We start from the raw sequence: 25,450 nt of genomic DNA, 5'->3' as shown, positions 1-25,450 counted from the left end.
TTATTTATCTATTCAGCATTTATTTTTATATCCTGCTTACTGGTCACAAGGCCCTTGAAGCAGCCTGTAATAAAAAGAAAGTGCTGTATCACAAAAACATCATAAAACAAGTCTTTAAAATGGTAAAAAGACAAACCCATATACTGACAGCAATTTATTACGTATTAAAAAAACAATAAAAAGGTGGAAGAAAAAAATATTTTATTTTGAAGGAGACATTACTCCTAAGGAGTACCTGATGGACCAAATTAATGTATTAAAATCCCTTCAAGAGAGGTCCCCTTTGCTACCTCCCCAAATATGCCTGAATTTTAAGGTTTGTAGGAAACATAGTCTCTCTCCCTCCCCCAATCATTCACCCCAAACATCTTTTTGCCACCACACCAAAGAAGACTCGTGACACATATATGGAATAATGTTATATTTATTAAAATATAACACATAATCAATCAAATTCAAATCAACCAAGCTTGGTCCCCTTAACCCAAGGAGGAAAACAACCCCCCAAGGCCCCACCTAAGATCCTCCAATAACAAATCACACCCATGCTGTTTTATGCCAACTCAGATAATTAGTCCATCCAGCTCAGTACTGCTTACATTAACTACACTGACTGGCAATAGCTCTCCAGTTTTTCACTTAGTAATCTTTCTCTATCTGGAGATGCCCAGGACTGATCCTGGGGCCATTTGCATGTAAACCATGTGGTCTGCCACTGAGCTATGGCTGTTCCTATCAATATAAAATTGTTTGCCACCACACCAAAGAAGACTCGGGACACAGATATGGTATAATGTTATATTTATTAAAATATAACAAATATTAAATCATATTCAGTTCAGCCAGTTAATCGAATTTCAACTACTTTGGGCAGGTGAGGCTCAACCTAACTGGGAGGGAATACTCTCTCCAATCCTCAAGGCAAGTCAGTCACCTTGGCCTGTAACTCCCCAGTCAAGGATGTGGGAAAACTTATCCCTCCTTGCTATTGGAGTCAGGTATGTGGTTCCAACCTCCGCATCCTGGCCCCGCCGTACAGGCATTTACCATGATGCGCAAGCCGGTCCCACAAGGACTCTCCCCAGATCTACACCAGACATTAAGCCCTGAAGGTTCCCTAGGGAGTGCCCAAATTTAACCCCAATTACCTCACCTGCCCGAATTCCATGCCAGCCAAACCAGAATCACCACAACCCTTCCCGGCAAGCCAATTGAATCAAACCTAGCAGTATGGAGTAGGCAAAACCAAAGAGATTCTGAAATCAGGATCTCCAAAGAAAAAATCCTACTCAGCCCCATTTGGCGACTAGCAGAGCCCATACTGACAAGGGAGGGAGGGAGGGTGACGCAAGGCAAAAAAGGCAAGTTTTTAGGGAGGAGCGGACTTATTTATAGCCGCTCAATCCCTGCACCTAATTGGTCAAAAGACCCCACTTGACCTTCAGGAACCTTCCCGAGCCTTCTCAATAATGGGGTGGCGGCAAACACGCCCCCGCACAAGGCGGGAACACCATTATTTAAAAAGCTTTATTAGAATAACAGGATCTCTGTTGCAGAAACTATAGCCACATAGTGAGTTATGCATGTGCAATTTCCTAAAAATGGCAACAGAGTGAGCCTAGTGGAGAATCTCCCTGGGGAGAGAACAATGGTGAATCCTGCCATTCAAGGCAGAGTGTCCCTCCAGAATGGGTTTTTTTGGGGGTGTATTCTGTGATATGTCATTGACACAACAACATTTCAATGGGGCTAGATCACACACCATTCTGCTTTATTAGTTGCTCTGTGATGCTTTCCCAGTGTTATTGCTGTCTGAAGGGGCACTTTTGCACTTTAGCACAACAGAGGTGGGGCAAAATAAATAAATAAACTGGAATCTTTGTGGTATAAAAAGTTACAGGATTTCAGCAGGAAGTTATGGGATTAGACTGCCTTCAAGTCAATCCTGACTTATGGCAACCCTATAAATAGGGATTTCATGGTAAGCGGTATTCAGAGGTGGGTTACCATTGCCTCCCTCTGAGGCTAGTCCTCCCCAGCTGGCTAGGGCCTGCTCAACTTGCCACAGCTGCACAAGCCAGCCCCTTCCTTGTCTGCAACTGACAACTGGGGGGCAACTGGGCTCCTTGGGACTATGCAGCTTGCCCACGGCTGCACAGGTGGCAGGGCACATAACCCCTGAGCCACTCACTGGTGATCTTTAGCTGGCCCTTGACACCCAGGAGACACGAGCAGGGATTTGAACTTACAGACTCTGGACTCACAGACAGGATCTCCTCCCCACTGTGCTATACCAGCTGTTAGGAGAAGTTATGGACATGCACTGATTGGAAATCACAGAATCATAGAATCATAGAGTTGGAAGGGGCCTTGTAGGCCATCGAGTCCAACCCCCTGCGCACAGCAGGAAATCCACAGCTAGAGCATCTCCCACAGATAGCTGTCCAGCCTCTGCTTGAAGACATCCAGTGAAGGGGATCCCACCACCTCCCTAGGCAGTCGGTTCCATTGCCGAACCGCCCTTACTGTCAAGAAGTTCCTTCTAATGTCCAATCTGAATCAAGCAGTAGGATTGCCCAGTTCAGCCAATGAGCTTTATGGCTGAGTGGGGAATTGAACCTTGGTCTCCCAGCTCCTAGTCCAACACTCTATTACCCTACACTAGTTGTTCAGCCCCTAGAAGACCACAGCACCAATTGGTAGTTTGCATTTGGCTTTGTAGGACACAGGTTTGTGCAGGCCTCATATAGATGGACAAGATGGACTTTCTGCAGATACTAGGGCAGATACACATCATACATTTAAAGCACATCCAATGTACACTGAAAGTGCAAGACTTCCCCCAAAGAATCCTGGGAAGTGTGGTTTTCCCCTCACAGATTCAAGTTCCCAGCATCTTTAACAAACTACAGTTCCAAGGATTCTTTGGGGGAAGTCATGTGTTTTAAATGTGTGTTGGATGTGCTTTAAATGCCATCCCCTATATGGGTTAATTAGCAAAGGCCCCTATATTAATTGAACAAAGATGGATATCAAATCTCCAAATCAAAGAACACCATCAATGGGAATTTTACATAGAGAAAAGACCTCTGAGAAGGCTGACCTGAAAGCTGACTTCACTGAGTGGTGCAAACAGTGCAAAACAGATGTTGTTTCAATGTTATCAGCAAGTTGACAAGAGTGAGCAAATATTTTTTTGCCAAGTGGGGGGATTGAAGCATGTGATGTCAGTGTGGGCGGCTGACATGATTGCCTCGGCCTCCAGCTCAGATGCACTTAGAGAGATGACAGGAAAGCAAAATAAATACAGCTGCAACTGCATAAAAACAATTAGCATCCTACAGAGGGACTTTCAACACAGTGTGAAATGCAGCTACCTTTCATGCTTACTCTTGGGAAGGTTACACCAGGCAAGGGGAACACTATGGTGTGAATGCAATATCTTTTTTCCATAAACAAAATGAGAGAGCTTCTAATACAACTGCCTCAAACACACACACACTTTTCCCAGCATGCTTGCTTTTTGGTGAGACAATAAAGTGGAAAAAGAATCTCAGTTAAGCAACTGGAGAAAGTTTCTCATTCAACAACCCATCCCTGGCAAAGCAAAATGATTAAAAGCAGGGGTTGCCAACATTATTATTATTAGTAATAATACTTATAAGATTTATCCTCCAGTCATACAGAGTTAACAACTATTTTCATATTGCCTATGTAGTGCACTTTGCAAATATGTGTGTAATTGCTTTTGGTATCTTTTTACTGCTGGTGTTTTTGGTTTGTAACAATATATACAGAATATATTGGTCCCAGGCTATGGTCTGAAGGCACATAAGGCCAGCTCCCAGGGTCAGGTCTGGTCAGTGCCTGGATGGGAGACCGCCTGGGAACCATATGTAAGCCGCCTTGGGTTTCTATCATGGAAAGAAAGGTGGGGTATAAATGTAATAAAATAAATGAATAAATAAAACTATATTTGCAAATTGTATGGAGCAAAATTGCAATAAAAATATTTCCAAAAAAAGAAGAGATTTCTTATTTGTTCTTCACCATGAAGTCCCAAGTGGTAAACAACAACATGAAAATACAGTAATAAAATTAGTTATGACCATTTACAGTCAGAAGAATAGGGTGAGTCCTAAATATACATCTGCATCAGATTTTGGCGTCTGTATCTGGTGTCAAAGGCCAAAATAAACAGGTGCATGTTCAGCCTACAATGAAAGCTATACCCTGAAGATGCCGGACACACCTCTGTGGGAAGGAAAATCCACAACTTAGGGGCTGCTGCAGAGAACATGGCACTGCCAGCACACATGCACCCACAGAGGTCTTCTCTGGGGCCTGCAGGTTCCCCTCTCTCACCCCTCTTCCCACTGAAATGAGGCTTGAAAGAAGCTTTCTATTGTAGTCAGTTGGCTAAGTTGTGGTGAGTGCTTGGCTGTGTGTGTGTGTGTATGGTGTGTCTCCAGTTTGCAGATGCGCCCAACAAGGGTTGCTGACCTCTGGATCACACATACAAGAGGCATGAGTTGGAATCAAACGTCAGGCCAGCCCTGAACACAGAAGGAAGTCTTAGATGACTTTCACACTGGACATTTACCATGGAACAGACATGCTTTGTTTACTCAGTTATTATGAGGCATCTGCCCAACACCATAAACAAAACATCTCTCTCTCTCTCTCTCTCTCTGTTTTCGTTGTTCAGCTCTCCCCATTCCCATCCATGCTTGAGCTCAGAAAACACAACTTTTAAAACTCAGTGGACTAGCTCTACAACTTTCCTAGGTGTAGATGGCCTACTGCACTGCTGCTCTGATGGTTTAGATCACTCTTAGCATTTTCTAGATTGTGCTCTAACCATTTTCCTCTCTATGCTGTGTGTGTGTGTGTAATTTATACAGATTCTCTCTCTCTCTCTGCCACCCTCCCCTACATTTGAATAATCCAGGCTGCAAGTGAGGAGCAAGCCAAGGCTAGCCTCTCTGTCTCTGCTAGAAAACCAATTTGCCAACCTGTCTGGTTCCCCCTCCCCATTTTTGTATCTTGTCTTTGTAGAGGAGTTGTTTTGACCCCTTGATCATTTTGGTTGCCCTTTTCTGTACTTGGTTGCCCCTTTCAGCCCTTTTCTGATACAATTCTTAATTTTTATGCTGCATTCGTAAAGATAAAATAAGAACATAATTTGTTTTTATCGTTGCTGCTGTAAACTGCTTTGGATTTTACAAGAAATACAGCATATTCTTAATAAATGCCACTCTTTAAAGCACACATTTATTTTCCCAAGCTTTTAAATCTGACCTATTTTATCTCTGTGAATTGCTTTCACACTGCTGTGTATATTGTTTTATTTCTGATGACTGCTTTTATCTGCTCTTTTAAAATGTGATGTTTTAAGGTTTTTGTTTTAATCTTTTTTCTTTTCTTTTTGGCAATATCTCTTGTTTCTGTAAACTACCCTGGGAACTTGTTGAAAGACAGGGAATGAATTCCTAAAACAGATAGCAAGATAAATATATTCTGCATGTGTATAAAGTTATGCATGATGGGGAAAGTAAACAGTGTAGTTTTTCTCCCTCTCTCAGAACTCAGGGCCTTCAAATGAAGCTGAATATTGGAAGATTGAAAAGTAAATTCTTAATATTTATTTTATTTATATCCCACCCTTCCTCACAGAAGGAGCCCATGGTGGCAAAGAAATGATAAAATACTAAAAAGTCTGTAAAGCATCTTTAAAACAAAACATCTTTAAAAAATCTTTAAAACAAAAACAACTTTAAAATATCTTCATACAGTGCATAGTCAAAATTCAGAATTTGCTCCCCAGCCATGGTGGCTAAGTTTAACCTTCAGTATCAGAGGCAATACACATCTCAATACCGAGTGCTGGGAATCACAAGTGGGGAGAGTGCTGTTGGGCTCAGGTCCTGCTTGCAAGCTTCTCATAGGCACTTGGTTGGCCACTGTGAGAGCAGGATGCTGGACTAGAACTATTAGCCTGATCCAGCAGGGCTCGTATGTATTTTGCTCACAGAATATGGAACAGCATAACTGATTACAGGGTGATTGCAAGATGCATAAAGAGTGAATATTGCAATCTGATGGCTAATTACTTCAGAGTAATCCCACTGAAACATACTTCCAAGGAAGCACACATATGCTTGATTTATGGTACTATAGAGGGATTGTGACATTTATGACAGGTGCAGCCACATTAGTTATCGCTTGAGCTTTTGCATCACATTTGTGCAAGAGACTGACACAAACATAGAGCATCATTTCCATAGAGGTTTTAAAAAAAAAATCTTTACTTCCCTACAGTAGACAACGAATGACTGATCTGTATGTTGCAGTTAGAGTTCCCTATGATAAAGATGAGGTATTGATTCAGGGAGATTTTAATTTAGATTAGTTCACAGAAATTGAGTAATAAATTGAAAAGGCCTCAGTGTGGCTCACGTTCGGAATGAGCTATCATACCACCACAGTGAAAACTCTGGCAAGAAACAACTCTGGCTGCAGGCCTAACCCATATCCCCTGTTTTGAAAGGATCAAGATTTGTACAATTTGGACATGTGCCTGAGTGCACAAGTTTATGAGCTTTAGAAGAAAGGAGAAAAGGAAGTGTGTGTGCATGGGAAATAAACCCTCCAGCCAAAGATAAATTAGGAGTGATACATTGGTAATAATGATTTGATACATCCAGAATGCTTAATGGGTCAATTAAATAATTCAGAATTCTTAGATCAGTCAGACAATTTACTAAGCTGAGATCTTAAAATGTAGACTTTTAATAAGATCATAATCACAGACAGGCCTTCTGCAAGCATAGTCTCCTGCAGAGAGTATTAGCCTTAGATCAGGGAATGCTGGGTATGAATCACTGTTCATTCAGCTGTGGAATTCACTGCATAGCTTTGGGTCTACACCAGGGGTTAGGAGCCTTTTGCGTTCCCTTCTGGGAAAACTCCCAGGGAGTCACATGCCAGTGGTGGATGGGGCCAGAGGCAAAAGCAGGCAAAGCAATCAATGCCAATATTACCTTTGTAAGCTAGTTTCTGCACAGATTCACACATCTCTCTCTCTGTCTTCCATGCAAGCAAGGAAGAGTCATCAGAGTTCAAGGACACATTACAGTAAGGCAAAAACACTCAAGAGGGTGTGAAGCTAGACTGCTGAGGAGTGTGGTCTCAGGAGAGAGGGTGTGGCTGGTAAGGGTGTGTGGCCTGGGTAGAGTCCTAGGTGCCAGATAGAGGCATGTGGAGGGCACACTGGGTCCTGGAGGCCTGAGGTATACTGCTTCTGATCTACACAATCTCAGCCAAACCCACAAGATTATTGAGAAGATAAAATGGGGGGAGAGGTATTAAATGTCAGTTGCACTGTTTGTTTTTTTAAAAAAACCCAGTGTTTTGCATCTTCCCAGACCCCATCTCCCCAGTGGTAAGGCATTCCAGGGACAGACTTGGGTTGTATCCAACCAGAATCAAAGTCCCATCAGCACACCGATTGCTGCACACCGATTATTACACCAATCTCTTCCCCTGCCTGCCCCCTAAGTCTGTTTAGGGGTTCCCCCAACCCTCTGGAGTAGATTTGGCAAAGGTTTTGGGATCACACAAGGGGAGAAAGTCCTGTTGTGCTCATGGCATATCCTTGCGCCGATGGGACAAATAACACCCTTTAACAGCACCAGTTTCCTATTGAGGTGAGAGCACTGGGGGCATGTGCCATTCCACTGACCAAACTACGGTTATCACTTGAATGGAGCTGACTAAAGGAAGTCAAGCGACTTCCCCTCTCACCTGAACAATCCTGTTGTCATGAAGCTGAGAGATAGTGCCTATATCATGCAGATTATGCACAGGAATTGGCTCAATATTGCTTGGTCACACTGTCAGTTTGATGCATGTGCCCCCTACAGGAGAATGAGGTGATGAGGCTTCAGTGCCATGTCACATGGCCAAACAATGAAGAGCTTTTATTTAGCAACACCATACTCATTTTCCAGTGGTGGCTGGTAGCTCCATGTGAGTGGGGCAGTGGAATCTGCTCCAGGTTTCAGTCTGAGCTTTCGGGGAGCTGTCCAAGGTGAAGTGCTAAAACCCAGAATGGACTCCACTGCCCCACTGACATGGAGCCACTAGCCACCACCATTGTTTTACATATGAAATGGCTCTTACTTAGACAAGGGCATAACAAGAGCTCTGCTTCATCGGACAAAAGGCCCATCTATTCCAGCATCCTGTCTCTCACAGTGGCCACAAGTGAGACATCAGAGTAAGAGCATTCTCCCCCTTGTGGTCCCCAGCAACTGAAATTGAGAGACATGCTGCCTCCCATCCAGGAGGAAACCTATAGCCATCATGACTAGCAGCCATTTATATCCTTATCCTCCATGGTTTTGCCTAACCTCAAGTCTGCAGACATTTTTGCTTGCCTTAAGTTTATTCATTCTACTTTATCAGCCCCCCTTCCTTAGTACTGGGTTTATTTTCTACTTGTCTGAAGTTGGGAGACACACATTACTAAAACAGATAATGGAACAGAGCAATTTGCCTTTTACCATGATAACAGCTCACTGATTAATCTCCTGCTTCAGATTTATTTATTGGTCTCCCTGCTTTATAACAGAGATTCTTTGTTGAAAGGCTTAGCTTGCTTGATATCCTGGGGGCAATTTGGGCATATTAGCTTAAAGAGTTTTCTTCCTTTGTTCCCAAGCGAATATGTTGTGCTTATACAAGATAACTTTCTAAGCCTCCAGATTCATCACGTTAGGAAAATGTCCACTGAATGTAGGCACCTGGGACCAGTTTTTCATAGTAAACTATGCAAACGTTTGGCTTCTAAGTATTGTGGAAAATGTCTGGGTTTTCTCTGCATTTTGTTATCATGTAGCAAATCAGTTGCCAATGTTAACAGGAGGAAGAAGATATGTCTGAATAAGTCTTCTGGAAGTCTTTTGTTTTGTTTCAGTGAAATTATTTGAGATAATTCCTTCAGAGTACGTTTGTTAATTTATCTCTCTATTGCTTCAGTCTGTACTGGTTTTGAGAACACATTCTGTAAAACTAAATACACTTTCAATGGCTAGAATCCTAAGATGCTAAATTAAGGCAGTTCACAAAATGAACATTGCCTGGGACAATGTCCTCCACTGCAGTCTCCTGCACCCCCTTAAAAAAAAACACCCTCTCTGAATGGTTAAGGGATTCCCTGAACAATGTGGGATGGGATGGGGCGTTACTGTTAGAGGCAAGGATCACCCCAAATTAGGTGGACCTTCTGCATATAACGCACATGTACCACTAAGCTGTGATCCCTCCCCAGTGAACTGCCCCCAAGTCATTCAGTAGTTTACCTGTATTCTGTCAGAGGAATGATGGTATTGGTACAACAAAGGAGCATGTCTTTAGGTGAGAAACAACTCTCAGGTTATCTGGTCATATACGTTCCTATCCAGTGGAGTCTGGTGGCTTCAATATCAGAGGGCAGTGAATCCACTCCGTGTTTTAATCCAAACTTCCAAGGAGCTGTCCAAGTTCAGACTAAAACCCAGAGTGGATTCACTGCCCCACTGACATCAGAGCCACCAGTCTCCGCTGTTCCTACCTGTTAGAAAACATTTTACGCACCCAGACTGCCCTAGATAGCTCAGTTGCTTGAATGTAAGGAACAGCTTTCCCATTGTCAAAACTCATTGTTTCTGAACAGATTCTACTTTATATATCATCTCACAGCTTTAGCTAAAGAATCATTGCTGCTCTGGTGAGTTTGATCAGCAAGTGCTTGCTGTGTTGTAGGGATGGATAAATCTGTCAGTTGTAGTTTCTCTCAATTTCTCATTTTTCCAGTCTTAAACTCAGTTTAGCCAATCCACGTACATTTGCAATTTTTTGTTTAAAAAAATCCACTCCAAATGAAAATTCTTATGCATTTTCATGTACATTTCTCTTACACAGCTTTGAATGCAATTTTGCATTTCTGCAAGAAATTTTCCTCTTAACAGAATTTCATCAATATATGCTTTTTTTTTTGGCATGGAATTTTAATTAATTTACACATTTTAGTATGCATTCTTTGGTTGGAGACCTGCACTGCAGCATTTGGAGAAGTGCAAATTTCAAAGTATTCCCTCTTGGCTCAGGAAGCGAGAATTTGTTAGGTTCGCATTAAAACATGAACAGACCCACTTTCTCTGCTATCCCTGTCACAGTTTGGAAGGATATTTTTCTGGCAGGGAAGGTATTCTGACAAAATGCCTAGCTTCATTTCACGGTAATGATAAAAGCAGCATCGTTTTTGACTGTGTGTGGGAGAATTTCCCATAAAACAACAAATGGGAAGAGAATGCGAGACCCCCATCTGCACTACAAATTTAAAGCAATGTCATGCCACTTCAGTCATGGCTACCCCCAAAGATCCTGGAAACTGTAGTTCGTTAAGGGTGCTGAAAATGGTTAGGAAACTGTTATCCCCCCTACAGAGCTATACTTCTTAGAGTAGTCTATCCTTCTTCCCAGAGAATTCTGGAAATTGTAGCTCTGTGAGGGGAACAGAGGTCTCCTAACAACTCTCATCACCCTTAACAAACTACAGTTTAAAGTGGTAGAATAGTGCTTTAAATGTATGGTACAGATGGAGCGTTGGAGTAATTTCCTTTGTATTTCTGGTGCTTGAAAAAGATATGATATCCCAAGCCCCTTTCATTGGGGGAGTAGTACTGATTTAGGAATTCCCTAGCTACATGGCAAGCCCAGGGAATGGCAGCTTTTTAATTGTATTTCATCATAATGATGACACATGCACATTCTCTCAAGTGTTGCTTTAAGCAATAGCAGCTGGTGGCTCCATGTCAATGGGGCAGTGAATCAGCTCCAGAACTTTCAAGGAGCTGTCCGGTTTCATCACCTTGGACAGCTCCTTGAAATTTCAGACTAAAACCCAGAGCAGATTCCACTGTCCACTGACATGGAGCCACCAGCCATCACTGGCTTTAGGGTTTTTATGTGAATTGTCTTGAGGCTCCATATATCAGCCTTCCCCACACTGGTGCCCTCCAGATGTCTTGGACTACAAACTCCCATTAGCCCCAGCCAGCCTGCCCAATGGTCAGGGATGATGGGAGTTGTAGTACAAAACATCTGGAGACAGGAGAAGGCTATTATACACAGTTACAAAAATGTTGGTTTCACAATCAATGTACAGGCACTGGATTATGTGGTAGGTGTTCCTCATGTGGGAAGTAAGTCCTACATTTATAGCATTTTTGCCTTTCCAAGATCACTGCATTCTCTGCCTTTTCTTTTGTCTTTTTGGCAGCATGGATTACCTATAGTGCCAACCCAATTGAAGGAAATGGGAGCTGTGCATGAGTTAGGGTGCCTTCTTTCATGTCTCTCATTTGTCTCAACAGACATTCTTTAAGGATTGCTTTCCTTCTCCTTCCTTACTGCCATTTACGATGGGATCAGCTGGTTGAACAGACACAGCAATTTGAGCACTGCTTGCAAAGGACATTAGTATAAAGAAAGCTTCAGCCACTTAACATGCAGGTGGCACAGAGTGCCAAAGCTGAAATAATTGATGCAGTCACTGACTTACAAGGTTTATTGATGTGATTCATGTACCAGGCAACAAAAGTAGCAACCTGCTTTTAAACTGACCCACCCTTCAAAAGGAAGGATTGTTATATCCACATTTTACTACTAAATAGGACTGTCATTCTGACACCAACCACATAAGTCTGTAAGTCCTACAGGGTATGTGTCTCAGTCCAAGTGTTAGCAATGAACTGGGTGGCCGGATGTACCCGAGAAATCAAATGCATACGCTACCCAAGCCATAGCTGTCTGAGCTCTATGTAATGAATTGTGTTCTGGAGTAAGACTGTGTGTTTGTGGGGGGAGCTGCTTGGAGGGTGGTGTGTTAAGGTAAGAGGGAGGAAAAGTTGGGAAGGAGCAGTTAGGATTTGTCAGTTGAAGCTGTTAGTGAGTTTGGGACGAGGGTAGAGGATGGATGAGGCTCTTAGGTTAGAATCAGGTCTCGGAGATGAGGCCTCCTGTTAAGAAAGTTTCTGCATAAAAAGGAAAGTTGCTATAAGTAACACTGCACTCATTGACAAACTAAGGACCCCTCCAGGTAGGGATGGAAGACAATTTCGATTCAGTTTGCATTTCAAGCCAAATCTATCAAAATCACACTTTCTGAAACAATATGAAAACTGAAATGCAGGCATGCTTTTTTGCACTTATTCAAATTTTTCAATGCAGTTCACTAACCAAACATTGTTTACAAACAGGCATCAATTAGGGGAAAGTGTGCAGAAAAATTGATATATGAGTTAAAATAACACACAAAAATGCATTATATGATGAGAAAAGGCTTGCAAAGATGTGTACATCAGTCAAAACTTGCTACAAAAATGTATTAGGAGAAATTTGCACTAAAATGCTGAAGAATTTTCATGAGGATTTTTAAAAAATCACAAATTGCTACAGAGATGTGGAGAACTGAATTTAAGATTGGAAAAATGAGAAACTGAAAGAACCAAGATTGACAGATCTTTCCATCTCTACTTCCAGATGATCTTTTTATTGAGTATTCATCCTGATTTACTTGCACAGAGACAGAGCATACATGAAGGTTAGATTGTATCCTGTCTTTATTGAGCATTGGTACTGATTTGTTTTTGTGGTGTTTATACATCTTCCTGTTAGTCATTTTTCATTCTACACTTCTCAAAACATTTCCCCATCACCATCCAAAGCACAAAACGTCTGTTTCTAAGAGGCTTTGTTATGATAGGACAATAGAGCCCCTGAATCCACTTTAACTGTGCAAACCTAAAGTTCCAGTATGCGCTTCAATCCGTCCCACAAAATAGTGACGATGTAGAGGCACCCTTCGCTTTACTTGGACAGTACAGCAGCTAGAGGAAGAGGAGAGGTGTGTAGAGGCCAGAGAATGAACTGTGAGCAAACAGGGGGGTCCTTTCCCCATCCTTGGGACCCCCCTGGGAAACTTGTCAAACCAAACCTTCTCTGGCTTGGAACTGGGCATGTGGAGTGCAACTGAATGGAGCATACCTGTAAGCATCCTGAGGAAGCAGCATCCACCTTGGTGCCTGCCCATAGAAGCAACCCTAGAGTGAAATGTCAGCCATTTGCAGGAACTCTTTGTTGTAAGATTTTCTGGATGAACTCTGAGTTTGGGCCCTGGTTGAGGGCCAGGTGGATGCAGGGAGTCCTGGGGAGACCCAGGAGGTTGAGAGGGGAGGTGTGTCAGAAGGAAAAGGAACTGATATTGGTCTAAATTTATTAGTCAATTGTATTCATGTAACATTTGTATAGAGGAAGGCAATGGTAAACCACCTCTGAATACCTCTTACCATGAAAACCCTATGAATCCATCCAAAAAAGATTCATAGGGTCACCATAAGTCTTGTCAACTTGAAGGTATATAACAAGAACAAAACATTTGTATACGTAACATTGTGGACTTTTGTAATGTAATATTTGTCGTTTAAATTGTTGTTTTAAGTTTTCTGTACACTGCTAAGAGATATTTATATATAATAAGCAACACAGAAACAGTCTAAATAAATAAATAAATAAGTTTGAGTTTGAGTTTGCCGATAGTAATTCTATAAGCTATTTGTCTTACCTATGTATTATTGAGGTTTGTAATATTATTCCTGTTCTTTGTATTTTCTTTTAATGTTTTTGTCATGGCCTTTGGCTAGTGCAATAAACTTACTTTATACCATACTAAAATAATAATAATAATAATTTTGTTTTCCATTTTCTCATGAATGAAGTCTGTTGCATTGTCTGTCTATTATGGCATTATTATTATTGTTGTTGTTGTTGTTAATAATAATAATAATTTATTTATTTATTACATTTGTATACCGCCCCATAGCTGAAGCCCTCTGGGCAGTTTACAACATTCTAACTGTTTGAACACCCACCATGGAGCAAAATATTTACATGGGACTGGAAAACTTGACTGTTACCAATAACCAACTGGCTAATCAACTGGTTCCTTTTCAAGGACATATGGGAAGTGTTAAAGACAATGAAATACCTCCCTAGGAAAACAGTCAATTTGACATGTACAGAGTGGTCCAAAATAGACATGGTTTGAAGGCCAACTTGATACCTGGTTGCCAGGAAATCCTGAAGTGTGATGCCGCTTGCCTTCATTTTCACTAAGCTGCTATCTGATTTACAGTTATGAGGATGATCAAATGTTAAGTAAATATTTGTGCAATGGCTGAGAAAAAAGCGGCTTGTTTTGCACTGTGTAAGAAATAATGTAGATTTTTTTTTAAAAAAAGAACAAGTTGACCCCCAGTACCAATTGTAAAAAGATATATATTGAATCTCAAAGGTAGGAAGCGTGCAATGCATCCTGTATATTAAGGGTGAGCAGATGTCAAGCTTTTTCCTACTTTGCTTTTTCCTAGAACCCCAAGTTCCACCAGCTGGAGCCACGTTCATACTAGCATCTTAAAAAGAAGAGCAGACACATACTAAGAATTAAAGAACAAAGCTCCTCTGACTGCATCAGTCCATGAATTTGTTTCCAGTACCAGAACAGAGCTCACATTCCTTGAATACAAAAATCCATTCCTGGTGTGTGTGTGTCCCCCCACAACTTTTTCAACAGTCTTATTTGGAAAAGCGGAGGGGGAGGGGACAAAAGCAAAGATAGCTGAGTTGGTCTATGTCCCAGCTCCCACCCAAAGCATGATGACAGAAGCTTTTACATGGAAGTAAGATTTTTATTGAAGCAAAGGACAAACTCAGCAGTTGGCACAGAGTAATAGCAGCCCAAAATCTCTTATTAGGATGGCAGGACCAGCCTGGATGGGAGCAGGAGACAAAGCTGAGATGGGATGGGAGTTATGGAGATGTCTCAACAAAGTCCCATGCCCAACTGTCAAGCTTTTAAAGTCAAGGTGTGGCGTGTCAACTCCTGAGATTCCCATGCCCTGCAGGAATGTCCAGCTTCCAAGTGCCTACAATGTCTGGGTGGGTGGGTCTGTTCTTGTCATCAGAGCTGTTGCCTAGTCCTGAGGGATAAGGCTGAACCCACCTCCCCTTCTGACTCCTGTTCATCCAACCCACAGTGAGTCAACGCCCTCTCCAGGCCCCAATAATTCTCTCCTCTCCACAGGAGTGGAGCTCTATTCAGAACTGCCAGATTCAGGGAGAGGCTCCCTCTTCCAGCCTCTGTTCCAATGTGTTAGCATCCCCCATGCAAACCACCCCCATTTTGGGGCTCATGACAAGTCCATAAGAAGAAGGAAAAAAACCAAAATCCATGGGCAATACCTTTCTTGGGACCAAACAAAACATCACTAAAGTGTGGCAAGCTTTTATGTTCTGCAGAATTCTTCACAAAAAAGGGGTCTGCCATTCATTACTTGCTAGAGCTGACTGTACAGAATGTTACTTTTTTATTATTTTATTTTATTTTACAAACCTATAAACCACTTCACAGCCTGAGGCCATCAAAGAGGTGTACAAGATAAAAATAAGGGGAGGGGGCTTTACAAATTCTAACGACAGAACCATGTCTACAAAATTCAAAAACAATAAAACCATTCCTACTGATGTACAATTAATATTTCATAAATAGAATGGGTCACTGTGATGTTCCTATATTAATGTATATATGGTAAGTGTTAGTTGTTTAGAAGATACATGGTAAGTGGAGTGAAAGAGGGGGAGTGAATGGGCAGTAGAATGCGAGATGATTGGCTGAGTGTTGAAAATGGCTGAATGTATAAAAGGAAGAGTGAGAGTGGAATCTAGGGGGGAGAAGAGAGCTGAGTGGGTTGCTTGGTGGGGTTTAGAGAGTTGTTTACCAGGAGGGAGGTGGAGTTCGGATTAGTATTGAGTAAAACCATATGCTTATGTGCCTTAAGAAGAAATCTTGTTAATCTTGTTAGCTTTGTTATCTGTAATAAATACTTAATTTGGTTTACCAAAGGCCTGATCCTTGGCTGGGGTTTCACAGACCAGAAGGGAGGGTAAGGTAATGACCAAGGCTGAAGGGGAACTGTAACAAATGGTGGCAGCGGTGAAGAGAATAACAATACCAGTATTCAGAGTCTCTGGGAATACTAGTATTGGGACGTTACTGGTGGTTGCCTAACAGGGGGATCTGTTGAGATCTGTGCTAGAGCGGGGAGAGAAACCATAAGAGAGAGCGGTCCGGACTGGTGGAGTCCCTGGTGGTGCTTAGTAACAGGCAGTAACCACGAGCAGGTAGGAACCTGACAGGGAGAGCCAGGGAAGGACGCCTCACAGTCACATCTCAGGGAAAACCTTCTTAAACAAAAACATCCTCTGCAAGTGCCTAAACATCATGATGCTGTGCACCTGTCTAACTCCAGATAGATTCCAGAGGGCTGGCGCTGCAGCACTAAAAGCCCATGTTCTGGTACAGACGCAAGTGCATCTCTGGGGCCTATGGTACTCTCAGCAGTGCCCCATCTAAAAAGTGCTGTTACCAGGCAGCAATATATTGTGTGAGGCAGTACCTTAGGTAACCTGGACCCAAGGTCTTTGCCTGTTTCATTTTGCAGGGCAAAAGGAGGAGTTTTGAGGGGAACAGAATCCTTTCCAACATCTTGCTTACTTTGGTTGATGTCACTTTGGTGCCTAATCTACTGTTTATCTTCCCAGACTATTGATGGTTCAGCATCATTTGTGTAGTGTTGTGTCTTCTCTCTCCCTGCAACTGTGATTCCGGTCTACTCAAGATCTCCTAGTGAATGTGATGATGTCACAAAGCCTTTTTTCTCTCTAGCAGTAGCACCAGACCAGAGGGCAGATTAAAGAGCACCCCAAACCCTGTTGACATGTTGTACAAAGTGATGTCACAAAGCCTATAATTAGGCCTTTAGCACAGGGATACTTTACACTGGTTGTGCAGTAGTGCTAGGATTTGTGTCTCGGTGAGCATTGTGAAGGGAGTGGGTGGGGTGTCAGTATTCTAACCATCCAGGGTATGGGGAATAAAGGCAGAGGGGGCTGGATTGGCCAAAGGAGAGGAAATAGGGGCTGTTGGTTGCAGGTGGCCCCCAGGGCCAGCACTGCTCCCTGTCAACAGGGTCTGAGTTGCTCTGGTAATCTGCCCTCTGGTCTGGTAGCATTGTTAGTAAATGCCAGTCCAGAACAAAACAGAACAACCCATGCTTTGATTGTTGGTGAAAACGCTGGCCTGGCTTGCATTACTGAGACCTGGGGGTGTGAGAGTGTTTGTCTGCTCCTCAATGTAGCATCAGGGCAGATCAAAGGGATGGGAAGTAGAATATGGGAAGTGGGCTCCATAAGGATTCAGTCTCCACCATCAACAAAACCTTCTGGTCTGGGGTAGGATTTGAGGGCTTGCCTCTTACATTGAGCCATAGAGATAGAGTAAGTAAGCAGTCTCCCTCTCTAAGCTGGCGGTATCTGTCTCAGGGATGGTGTTGGAGAATCCAAGGTCCTTTGAGACTTCCTGTCACGGCAGTCCTGAGTGAACAATGACCAGCTTGGGACTTCATAGCCACCATGACAACCATACAGCTGTCACAGCTTGTCATCAGCTCAGTGTATTGTGCAGGGCATGCCCTCAATTTGATCTTTGTTCCAGACTTGGTGGTCTGAAAGTGGGCTTGTGACCCCCTTGTCATAGTCTGAACATTTCCTGGTGAGTTTTGGACTGGTGGTTAGCATCCTCTCTGCAGGGATGGGGGGGGGGCCACTAAGATGGTCTGCTGTCAGAGACGTAAGGAACCTGATGGGTTCCTATATGCTCTGAGGCATTTCCCACATGACAGAACTGGTGTTAGGGCCCTGATTTGATTGTGGAATGGGAAGGTGAGGAGAGCCACAGATACATATGCTTCTGAGAGTCCTTTCTACTGCTGTGCAGTCTGTGTGGCCTCCTGATATACAGAGGAGTTTGGGGTGATGACGACTAGAGCAAAAATGGTAGAAATGTCATTGCTGAGATTATTGAACACAGGTGAGAGCTCATGATCAAGCCTACCACATGGCAGCAAAGGCTGTGAAAAAAATGATTCTTTGCACTGGTTTCACAAATCCATGTGAAATGTCCAGTGCACCAGCTTCTTGGATCATTTTCAGCTGTTGAGGCCTGATGATATGGACAATATGATTGGAGCGGTGAGGCCAACTACATGTCCTCTTGATCCTTGTCCATCATGGCTCATAAAAGCTAGCTGGATGGGATCAACCATATTGGCCCAGGGATACTTGATACATCATTGCTGTTGCCTTGAAGGAGGTGGTGGTGTGCCCACTCCTCAAAAGTCCTCCTGAGACTCAGAAGATCTTAATAACTATTGCCCAGTCATGAATGTCCCATTTCTTGGGAAGGTGATCTAGAGGGTGGTGGCCTCTCAACTGCATACATTCTCAGATGAAACTGGACTAGTTTCACTCTGGGTCCAGGCCTGGTCATGGGTCTGAATCAGCCTTGGTTGCCCTGATGAATGACCTTTATCAGGAGAGAGACAAGGGATTGTTGCTGGTTCTCCTTGATCTCTCAGCTGTTTTTAATACTGCTTGAGGAGTATTCTCCTGAAGCAGGTTCAGGGAATGGGAGTTGGGAGCACTGTTTTACAGTGGATTTGCTCCTATCTCCAAGGCATTTTTCTAAGAATGGCATTGGGTGATGATTTGCCATCCCTTTGGTTGATTGACTGTGGTGGTGTCACAGGGTGTGATTGTCTTCCTGGTGCTATTTAATATCTATATGAAGCCATTGGAAGCAGCCTTTAGTAGACTTGGACAGTGTTGACACACAACTCCACACAACTCTATCTCTCTGTAATATCTGAGTCAGGAGAGGCTGTTGCAGATTCTGAATCAGTACCTGGATGCAGTGGTGGGCCGGGCAAGAGCCAATAAGCTGACAGTGAATAATCCTCATAAGATGGGAGGCTTCATGGGTGGGCAGTTCCTTTGTCCAGGAATTGAGCAGATGGTTCTCAATGGGATTTTATTCTCCCTTGAGTAGTAGTTTCATAGTCTGGGAGTACTCTTGAAATATTTATGATCATGGAAGCCCAAATGGTAAGACTAAGAGTGCCTTTTACCTGCTTCACCTGGCTCACTAGCTATGTCCGGTTTTGGACAGGGATAAACTGGCTACTGTAGTTCATGCATTGGTAATTTTATGGTAGGATGATTGCAATTCACTCTGTGTAGGGCTGCTATTGAGTTGGATCTGGAAGCTGTAGTTACTGCACAATGCTGTGGCAAGACTCCTTGTGGGAACAACTCACCATAATATACAGTATATAGAAAGCTCTGCACTGGCTGCCAGTACAAATATATAGTGCCTGTTTCAACATATAAAACCCTAGATGGCTCTGGACTCAGATATCTGAAAGACCATCTGCTCCCTTATTCACCTGCCCAGATTTTAAGGTCATCGGGGAATGTGCTTCTCATGGTGCATTATCAATAATGAGAGGGCATTCTTATTAGTGGCACCCCAACTCTGGAATGTCTACCCTCCTCGGGTATGAGCACCACCCACACTAGGAGTTTCAATGCCAGGTAAAAAATGGGACTATACACCCAAGCATTTGGCTAAAGTGGTGCCTCTCACTTGCCTGATGTAGTTGTCACTAGTATATTGTCTGTTTTTACATTAAGTTGTATTTAAATGAACTATTGTATTGTTTGAATGTCGTTCCTCACTCTGGGATTGGGTGAGCAATTACTTGTAGGCATCCAGGGACATCTGGCAAGGTACTGATGGAAGCACAGATGGTGTTAGCAACTGACATCCTAGGGTAGCTGCCAGAGCCACCATTAGAAAATTATTCCAGCCCAGCTCTCAAAGGTGTGCTGAATGACTGGGTCTAGCTGCCACAGTGATTTCACAAAATGTCCCTGATGTATTTATTTATTTATTTATTTATTAAATTTATATACCGCCCGACTAGCATAGCTCTAGCGTCACTCTAGGGCAGGGTGGGAAAATTAAAATGGTGGCTAGACTGAGTCACCTGTTGCTGCTTGGATCATCGCTCAGAGGGTTATGGACGCAATGTTAATGGACACCCTGGGGCTCAGAGTGCCAGCAGATGAACTCCAGAGTGCTGATTTAACAGAGGAGGGGCTCTCCCAGAAGTCACTTGACCCAGGACCCCCTAAAACCTGGAATTGGCCCTAGATGGAAACAACATGCTGGATCAGATGGACCTTGATCAATCCAGCAAGGAAGTTCTCACATTCTCAATGCAACATGAATTTTGGTGATGTTTCACACCTAATATGAGAGGAGGGACTGTAGCGCAATGGTAGAGCATCTGTCTAGCATGCAGAAGGACCCAAGTACAATACCCTGCATCTCCAGGTAGAAATGGAAAAGATTCCCTCTTGAAACTCTGGAGAGCTGCTGCTAGTTGGTAGACACTGAGCTAGATGGATTGAGCTAGATGAACTGAGATAAGAACATCTCATAAGATGGATGTTCTTATTAGAGTGTGTGGGTGTGAGTATGAATGTGTCCAGCCATGCACACTGACTGGCAAGTGGCAGCCACTGTCAGTCAATATAGACAGTTCTATGGACCAGTGTTCTAACTCAGCATAAAGCAACTTCTTATGATTTGTGTTCTCTAGGAAGAGATCAGGATGAGTGTGTTGTTTTAACACTAGTGGACATATTTTGCTATTGAGGCAATATATTTAACATCCTGAAACTGTTAGATCCCTAGGCGTTTTGAGGAATTAAACACTGTGAACAAGGCTGGTCACTTTCGCCTTGCCTAAAAGAGATTGGAAATGCATCACCAGAAGTTAAAAAAGACAAAGGAGGGTGCAGATTTGCTTAACATTTGCATATGCTAATTTAGATTTCAATTTAGAAATAATAACTATACTTTAAATGGAAATAAAACAGAATGCTGGGGAAGCCTGTGACCAGGTGCCTGCTCAATCTGTTTAAACTGGAGTGGTATTCAAACAGAGGACTCATTCAAACAGAGAACAGTCCTCTGTAAATTAGGACACATGGCCATCCTACACTGAGCCCATAACAGGAATAACAAACAGTCTTTGTGGAGCAAATAATCCAAAAGCATAAGAGAAATCTGTTAAGAAGCCTCACTTAGGCTTAAACAGCTTTGTGTCCATTCAGGTTAAAGAATCTAGGCTACGGCTGTTGAGCAGGGCACAGTAGTTTAGCTGTTTCAAAGAAGCCAGGGCTGTTCTCTAACCACCTATCAGTGTGAGTGTGCCTGAGTCAGCAAATCTTGTGCACTCTACTGTGTCACCTGGAAGGCATTAAACCACAGAAAGCTGGAAGGCATTAAACCACAAAGACCTTATGGCAAAACACATCCAACCCGAGTAAGGTAGAGATGCCCTCAGCAGTTGAGCAGGTATTAGGTTGCTTGGGAAGATTAGGGACAGGTTTTACCGTGGAAACTTAGGCAGCCATTTCTCATTAACTTACGAGAACTATTTTAATTCCTCATCAGCATCCAAAGAATGACACAGCCATCATTCGGGATAAACTTGCCTATCATGACTACTATGAAGAAGAGTCTCGAAAGGACTTGCCTTGTGAATAACAGAGACGCAAAGAGGTACACCGTAAATCTTTCCAGGTAATCACACTGTGCCCATTTCATGCTCTCACTGTACTTTCTGTAAAATATCAAAACAAGTGCGTTCCAAAGTCTTTATTGTTACTTTTGGGGAAACATTCCTGACTCTGGGATTGTTACAAGCTGCGACGTCACTTACTCTAGACCAGTCTCATTAATGTGGGATACATTAAGAAAAGGGTTGGAGGAGAAATTATATTCAGTTCACATTTATAGGCAAACCTAGCTAATTTGTCCTTTCCAAAACGATACGTGAACTAAAAACACAGCCAACCTTTGAAATTTGCACTTCTCTGAAATGTGCACTGCAGTTCTCCAGTCAAGTAAGGTGTAGAAAAATGCACATAACAAGGGTAAGGAGGACGTAAAAATGCATATATTAGTGAAAATAGCATACCAAAAAAAGCATTATATAAGGAGAAATTGCTTTGAAAAATATGTAAAATAGGCAACATTGCATTCAAAGATGTGTATATGAGGAGAAATTCACCCTAAAATGCTGCTGGATTTTCATGAGGACTTGTTTGCTTGTTTTTTAATTCTCAAACTGTGTGGGAATGTGGAGAACTAAACTCAAGAGTGGAAAGATGACAAACTGGGAGAAAACAAAACTGACAGATTTGCCCATTTCTAGCTATGGACTAGAACTTTAATTTGATATATTCTTTTATCGTATGCTATTATAAGCCATTTCAGTTATCCTAAAGAAGAGGGAGGTATAAATATTAAACTTGCTTATTTACACACTTAAATTGCTATAAACTTGGCTCCCACTCTCTTTTCCTGTGATATATGATATTTGTTGATGCTTTTATTATTGTTTCCAATGATGTTTTTATTGGGTTTTAATTTTATAATTTTTTTTATGTTGTAAGCCACCTTGATGTACCTTTATGAACGTGTGGCTTATAAATACTTAAATAAATAAAATAAATCTTTCCTTCCAAACTTTTTGTGTAGTACAATCCTATACATATCTAACTAAGCCCAGTGGGTTCAGTGGGACTTTTCCCCAGGTCAGTGTGTATAGCATTGCAACCTTAGTAAACTAACTAATTTGGAGGTTAGGCTGCAATCCTAGGTATGCTTTTCTGGGAGTGAGTCCCACTGAAGACAGTGGGCTTACTTCTGAGTAAACTAACATGATTGCACCGTTACTGGCCATGTAAGCAGGTCCTTTGAACAATGAAGGACTGAATAGATACACAAAGAATCTGTTACTCTCTTATTTGGGAGTTAAGTCCCATTTAAATCAGTTGGTCTTACTTGCAAGCAAATGTATTTAAGAGCGAGGGGCATAAGCATGTTTTCATAAAAAATACTGCAAATACTTTTTATTTCAATGTTGCTAATGTGGCATGGGAAGCAGAAGACAGGTGTTTTTGAAACCACATGTTCCTGTGATATCCAGTGAATGGGTTTTTTTTAAGATTAAATTTATGTATGTGTGTGTGTTATGTGCCTTCAAGTCAATTACAACTTATGGCGACCCTATCAATTAGTGACCTCCAATAGCATCTGTTGTAAACTATCCTATTTAGATCTTGTAAAGTCTGTGGCTTCCTTTATGGAATCAATCCATCTCTTGTTTGGCCTTCCTCTTTTTCTACTCCCTTCTGTTTTTCCCAGCATTATTGTCTTTTCTAGTGAATTATGTCTTCTCATTATGTGTCCAAAGTAATAACCTCAGTTTCATCATTTTAGCTTCTAATGATAGTTCTGGTTTAATTTGTTCTAACACCCAATTATTTGTCTTTTTCGCAGTCCATGGAATCCGCAATGAGTTGATTTTTCTCTTATCCACTTTTTTCACTGTCCAACTTTCACATCCATATATAGAGATCGGGAATACCATGGTCTGAATTATCCTGACTTTGGTGTTCAGTGATATATCTTTGCATTTGAGGATCTTTTCTAGTTCTCTCATAGCTGCCCTCCCCAGTCCTAGCCTTCTTCTGATTTCTTGACTATTGTCTCCATTTTGGTTAATGACTGTGCCAAGGTATTGATAATCCTTGACAAGTTCAATGTCCTCATTATCAACTTTAAAGTTACATAAATCTTCTTACTTTAGTCTTCTTGGCATTCAGCTGTAGTCCTACTTTTGTGCTTTCCTCTTTAATTTTCATCAGCATTCATTTCAGATCCTTACTGGTTTCTGTTAGTAGTATGGTATCGTCTGCATATCTTAAATTATTGATATTTCTCCCTCAGTTTTCACACCACCTTCCCCTTGGTCCAATCCCGCTTTCCGTATGATATGTTCTGCGTATAGATTAAATAAATAGGGTGATAAAATACACCCCTCTCTCACACCCTTTCCGATAGGGAATCAATCGGTTTCTCCATATTCTGTCCTTACAGTAGCCTCTTGCCCAGAGTATAGGTTGCGCATCAGAACAATCAGATGCTGTGACACCCTCCTTTCTTTTAAAGCATTCCACAGCTTTTCGTGATCTACATCCATAGTTTTTCATGATCTACATCATCAAAGGCTTTGCTGTAATCTATAAAACACAGAGTGATTTTCTTTTGCAGGAAATGAATAAAAAAAGAGAGTTAAGCATCACTTATAAAAATAGCCTTGGAGCCTAGCTTTTCAGTTTCCATCCAGTGCTACCTATGATAAGACAGAAGTATTCCTGTCAAGGACATATGAAACCGCCTTATAACCAAGAACGGTTATAAAACTGTCAGATAACTGGTGCATCTAGTGTAGTAAAACTTCTCAGGATGGAATGAGTATCTCCCAGGCATTTTAGCGTGTGTTTTTAAATTGCTTTTTAACATGTGTTTTTAAATTTGTATATTTGTTTTTAATGTTTTTAATTGTTGTAAACCACCCAGAGAGCTTCGGCTATGGGGCGGTATATAAATGCAATAAATAATAATAATTACATCCACTTTATATACTGTACAAAGGACCAAATTAGATGCACGAAAGCAATTAGAATATATATATATATATAAATAAATAGCAGCCTCAGCCCCCTCTCCCCCAGCAGCAGCAGGATCATAAGGGGCAGGGAGGGAGAGTTTAACTCTTTCCCCCCCTGCTCTGGTCTAGCACAGAACTACTGCTTGCTTTGGAAGAGATAAGCCCATTAGTGACAATGGTGACTTTGCTCCCTATGCAAATAATAGCTTATGAAGCAGCAGGACTCTGACCAAGGGGAAAGTGCTAAATTGATCCTCCCCATTCCATGTAGTGATGTTGTCTGGGGGAGGTGAGGGGAGAGCCTATAGCTGCTATTTCCATCTTTTAAAATACACACATGAATTGCATTCATGCAACAAATGTTCATGAATAAACTTAACAGTCACTGGACCTACAAATGGGTCCTTTTATGGATGAGTAGCTGGTTAAAGCAGAGAGGAAGAATGAATAGATAGTTCTCACAATGGAGAATTGTAAGAAGTGGGGTCTTTCAAAAATCTGCATTGAGATTGGTGATTTTTAAGAGCCTAACTACTGATGTTCCTGGCCCAAGACAGCCTGGCCTCAGCTCTCCATGCTCTTGTGACCTCCTGCCTGGACAACTGCAATGCACTCTGCATGAGGTTGCCCTTGAAGATGCTCCGGAAGCTGCAGCTACTGCAGAATGTGGGGCAAGACACACAAATAAGGACAAAGCCTCCCTCCCACAGCCAACCAGAGCCGAAGCCAAGAGCACCAGTAAAGGACTTTGGGCCGCAGATGTGAGCCTGAAGACGGGAGAGGAAGAGCAAAGGAAGTTGCCTCCACCGACTCCTGACACCCACCAAAACAAGCGCTGCCACCCGCAGTTCCCTACT

At 42.2% G+C, this 25,450-nt stretch overlaps 1 protein-coding gene across 1 annotated transcript in view; it reads left to right on the top strand.

Moving 5' to 3' along the window:
• Window positions 1-25,450, top strand: part of SLC30A8 (solute carrier family 30 member 8) — an 87,300-nt gene that overhangs the window by 31,494 nt on the left and 30,356 nt on the right. The window contains exon 2 of the mRNA XM_061607470.1: window positions 21,527-21,655. Within this exon, the coding sequence (XP_061463454.1) occupies window positions 21,537-21,655 (119 nt within the window). The 5' untranslated portion in view covers window positions 21,527-21,536. The remainder of the gene's footprint in view (window positions 1-21,526; window positions 21,656-25,450) is intronic.

This window comes from Rhineura floridana, chromosome 1, assembly GCF_030035675.1.
Source record: "Rhineura floridana isolate rRhiFlo1 chromosome 1, rRhiFlo1.hap2, whole genome shotgun sequence".
NCBI lineage: Eukaryota > Metazoa > Chordata > Lepidosauria > Squamata > Rhineuridae > Rhineura > Rhineura floridana.
This window is presented reverse-complemented; position numbering and strand designations above follow the sequence as displayed.